The sequence below is a fragment of the Humulus lupulus genome, chromosome 8 (assembly GCF_963169125.1).
Source record: "Humulus lupulus chromosome 8, drHumLupu1.1, whole genome shotgun sequence".
Classification (NCBI taxonomy): Eukaryota; Viridiplantae; Streptophyta; class Magnoliopsida; order Rosales; family Cannabaceae; genus Humulus; species Humulus lupulus.
The window spans coordinates 175383018-175388102 of NC_084800.1; the positions used below are offsets into that span (position 1 = coordinate 175383018).

The following is a 5085-nucleotide window of genomic DNA, read 5'->3' on the forward strand; positions in this document are numbered from 1 at the left end:
GAGCAAAAATAACACAAAGCTTGGTGTTTCTCCTCAAACAATCCACAATGTCCGAATGTGTATCTTTCTTGCAAGATTTTAGTATAAAAATCTTGTGTGTAAAACGTATGGTGAAGAGAGAGTGAGAGAGAATGTATGGTGAAGAGAGGTATGGTGAAGAGAGGTAGAGAGGAAGAGGGAGAATAGAGAGGAAAGGTGTTATGAGAGGGGTATTTTTGGTATTAAATGAAAGATGAGCATTGATATCATATGGTGGTTAACTTTGGTTCAAATTTTAATTATTAAGCTAATGTAAGTATGATTAATCAAATTTCCCATAATTTATTATATTACTAGCTCTTCTCTGTACTATTATTGCTTCTTATGTCATAACTCTAGGAACTGCTTCTATTTGTATTTTCTATATTATTTTATCTTAAACTTTGTGAGTTAAAAATAATGGCAACTTTGTGGCACAATATAACTATAGGATCACATTAAATTTATCTTTAATTTTTTTACAAAGAGGACACTGTTGTTAATTTATTTATAATGATGATACTTAGTTATCCTAATAACTACCCTACTTCTTATAAACAAAAAGAATACAAAACCAAAAAAAAAAAAGTAATTAACATTTTTTATGTTTACATTTAAAGTTATATACAATCTCTTAAAAAATATATAATTCTACTCTATATTTCCTGAAGAATAGATTTTCTAAGAAAATTCACATAAAATAACTACTTTTGCATGTCTTTCATTCATTACATGTTGGATCAATATTATTGAGGTAGCTAGAGAAATATTATTTTATACGTACGTACGTTTATTATGCTACTAAATATTACACTAATCTCGTCGTATAATAATCATCACATGATCATCATGTTAATCAAAATCTCTCATCCCGTCGAAAACTAGACTTGTCTCGTTTCCTTGTTGTTTTTCCTTCAGTACTGGTGATATAATATATATAACAAGTAAAACTCTATACATATTCATGTGAGTACTATATACGTACATATTGTGTACGCACGTAGTAGCTATATATATATAAATATATTAAATATGATGATTGATAAGTTAATTTCTTCCAATCCTTAAAGAAGAATCAACAGCTTTACCAACATGAACAGCTGAAGCAAAAAGCTTAGCAATCTCCAGTTGAGTATTGGCAATAATCTGAGTCCTCTTGAGCTCCATTTCAGCTCTCTTGGCCTCCGCTTCAACTCTCATCCTCTCAATCTCTCTCATTGCCTCTATTCTAGCTTGCTCTGACTTCAGCACCGCCTCCGCCAGCCACCGTATGCTCTCCGCCACCTCCAACTCTTCCTTCCTCTTCCTCTTCCTCTTCATTATCTTGTTCACCGCTGCCCCCGCCTTTCGCGACGAACTCCTTATCTTCTCCGCCTTTTCGCTGTAAAGTGCGGGTGTACTACTGTCCGACGTTATGTCCATTGAATTATTATTAATGTTCTTGTCCGATGCGTGGTCTGATATAAGCATTTTGTTTATGCCACCTGTATCATCCTGCACATAAATAAAATATACACTAATCTTTTGTACATATTGTTATGCATAAAATATAACAAAACAATACATATTCATGGATCATGACTGAAGGAAACTGGTATGTATATATATAAGGATAGGAAAAAAAACGATAGTAAAACTTTAAAGGACAGAGAGAAATTAATTAATAATATAAAAAGAATGAATTATAAATATATATTTATTTATATATATAGTGGTCAAAGTTTATATAAATGATTACACAAGAAAGAAGGGAAAAAAATGAAAGGAGATATATCTGACCTTGGTTAGTCTCTCAACCCCATTAGATCCATGTGAATTTTGTGCCGCTCCAATTAGAGGTGGAGCAGCGTGTAGCGGAGGAGGAGGAGGCGATGGCGGAGGCGGCGGCAGTGGCACCATCGCCACCGCTACCGGTGTCGGCTCCAAGAGCAATAAAGGCGAGTTATTGGTATGAAGATGAGGAGGTGGATGAGAAGGCGGCATGGGAGGTAGAGGTGGCTGTGCTGGTGACGATGTAGTGACGACCACAGCGGCAGAAGCGGCGGCAGTTGGCGGCACCCCATTTCCACGTAGCAGAAGATCAAGGCGGGAGTAGAGAGGCCACGAGGAGGCATCGGCAGTGGACTCCGATCGGTACCTTTTCTTCATGGACTCGATCTTGTTCTTGCACTGTGTTTGCGTTTTCGGTGATTTGGTAGAATTGGCTCTAGACGACACATACCTAGCAACATCTTCCCAGTCAAGGCCTTTAAGCTTAGCCCTATTTCTTAGAACCCACTTTCTTTCATAAGCCTCTAGAAGGCTTGAAACAGCTCCTTCACTCCACTCATCTCGCTTTAACCTGTCACCACCACCGCCACCGCCACCGCCACCCCCTCCGCTCAGTGGTTTTCTAGGAGACTCTTCCTTGGGGATGACTGTTATTGCGGTTGCGGAGGCGGCAACAGCAGTGGTGGTGTTAGGGAGGAGAGATGGGCTTTCTTGGTGGTGGTGGTGATGATTATTAGTTTCTTTGTCCATCTCTTCTCCCCATATACTATGTTTTGTTTGTTTGTATTTTTTTTTACCCCTTTGTTTTAAGCAGCTAACCTACATTGATAGATGGAAGAGAAGGGGAAAAAAGGTTAATTAAAGAGAATATGAGAAAGTGTTAAAGGAGGAGGGAGAAGAGGAGAGAAGAGAACCACTAGCATTTGAGAGAAGGGAAGAGGTGGAAAAAATATATGGCTAGCGTAAGTGGCCAACCAAACTAAGAAAGTGAGTGAAAAGTGAGAGGGAAAGCCACTAGCAGTATCTCTATTAGTGAGTGTATACAATCATCGTAGATTAACCCTACAAAGCTTTAATCAGTGTTTTTATTTTTATTTTTTTAGATGTAATAATTTGGCATCAACATACATTAATATCGTACCACAATTGTTAGTGATAGGGAGGCCTAGCTAGAGGCATCTCCTAAATGTGGCAAAAGGATCTAAACCTCTTAAGTCCCCGTTTTATAAATAACTGGAAAATTTTCTTACTCCAACGTCTTGTACGTTGATATATTGGATTGTGATTTGGAAGTCTAATTCGCTCGGATGAGAACCATGATGCAATATTGAGAGTTCAAATTGCTAACAATTATAAGTTGAAAGTATACAACACAATGAGTATATTGACTATTATTTAATAAAATATAATTTTATATAAATTAAATGGAGACACATAATTTTGACTTAATAAAGCATCGATCATAAAATGGCATATATATTGCTACAAGAAAATATGACACTTTTTGTTTTCTAACTATGGTTTTACATCCGTTTTAGTTAACCACTGCTAATGTATAATAAATCCCAACCGTGTGATTTGGTTTGGTATCTTATAAGAAAATGAAGTCCAAGATAAATAATACTATTCTCCAAATAAACAAGGGGAATAAAGAAAGAGAAACAGAAACAGAAGGAAAGATTTAAGAGTTAGTGGAGGAACCAAAAGAAATTAATGGTGACACTTTTTTGGGGGGTCAAATGAGTAAATGATGGTAACCTCTTTAACTTTATAATTTTATTTTATTTTTGGGGGGATTCATTAATTATTTGGTTTGTGGGTATGTTGGTTTTATTGCTGTGGTTGTGTTATTTTGGCTGTTAGCGTTGATATGAAGCCAACCTAGGCATCCACTGGACGAAGTGTTAGAGAGAGAAAGAGAGAGGTGATGGTGGAGATGGTGGTGGTGGTGGGTCAGTCACGTGGGTCTGTCACCCACTCCAAATCCCTATCACCACCACTAACCCCAATTGTGATACCGTCACTCATACCCTAACCCCTACTATTATACTCCTTTTCATCTTTTTCTTTTTCTAATTTGTTTTATTTAAAAAATAAATAAAAACAAAATTTGATTTTCTTTTTAACTTTGCCTTTATTTATGCCCTTTTGAAAACTTTTTGGTGGGATTCATCGCCACTTGAATTGTGAAAGCTTTTTATCTTTAAAGGATGGAAAGGAAGGATCAACTGCTCTCCAATAAATATAAATATATATTTGTATTAATTAGTGATAAGTAGTATATATCTGCTTGGCATTGGTACAAACGTTATTCTGTTTGACCAACCGCAAAATGCCATGCCATCATAGCCATTTCACTTGGAGGTTTGCTGAGTCATTTTGATGGGAAAGTTTAAAACTTAAAAAACAAATTAAACTACACAATTCAGCATGTTCATCGAATAATTGTTGGAATAAAAAATAATGAGAAAGATAAATATTGGATTTTTTTTTTGGGAAGAAAATTCTCTTTATTACCATTATCTTATTTAATAACCTTGGCATTGTGGTGCTTCTTCTTTATACCCTTTCTTCTTCTATCAATAGCGTGTGATGAACTCCCATTCCGCTATATAGTGTTTTTTTTTTTGTTAAGCTTTATATATGATATATATTTTAATTTACTTAATCACTATATATAATTTAATCGGGTAAAGTTTAGAGTTGTCAAAATTATCTCATAGCAGGTTAATTTTAGGAGTGTATTTAATGTGTTATTGTGTTATTTTAGTATTTTATCACTACACCAAATACCCATTTCTATAACACACGAATATAATACTAATAAAAAAGTGTTATGCTAGAGTAATATATTGGGCCACTTTATGAAAAAAATGGCGGTAATAATTCACCATCCCGCCACACTTAACTTTTTTTTTTCAAGACCTGAAAATATGTGAGACCCGAGAGACCCAATTCATTCCCTTCAATTCTTTCTCCTTTTTCCTCATAATTCTCTCTCCTCTCCTCGGATCTCTTTCTCCCACCAGACTCGTCGAAGCTTCGACCACGCGGACCCAAGCCCTCACACGACACCAGAGGCAAACGACGACACCGGAGGCCAGCTATTCTTCTCCTCTTCCCTGTGTGCGGCCAAGCCTTCTTCTTCCCTGCGTGAGACCAGCTAGCTCCGGCTGGTTCAGCAACGACGGTTTCAGTCTAAGAACATTGGAAGGGTTCGATTACAAATCTATTTTAGGGCAGTGCTGCGAAATGCCTGTTGGGTACGTCCAGATTCCAGTGGGGATCACAGGTCCG

The 5085-nt window shown here is 36.6% G+C and overlaps 1 protein-coding gene across 1 annotated transcript; it reads right to left on the reverse strand.

Moving 5' to 3' along the window:
- Positions 1-773: 773 nt before the first annotated feature.
- LOC133798683 (trihelix transcription factor ASIL2-like) lies at positions 774-2688 on the reverse strand. Its single transcript, XM_062237121.1, has 2 exons — positions 1798-2688; positions 774-1512 (listed from the first exon to the last, which is right to left on the reverse strand). The coding sequence occupies exons 1-2, from the start codon at positions 2536-2538 to the stop codon at positions 1066-1068; spliced, it is 1188 nt and encodes a 395-aa protein (XP_062093105.1). The 5' UTR covers positions 2539-2688; the 3' UTR covers positions 774-1065.
- Positions 2689-5085: the final 2397 nt, after the last annotated feature.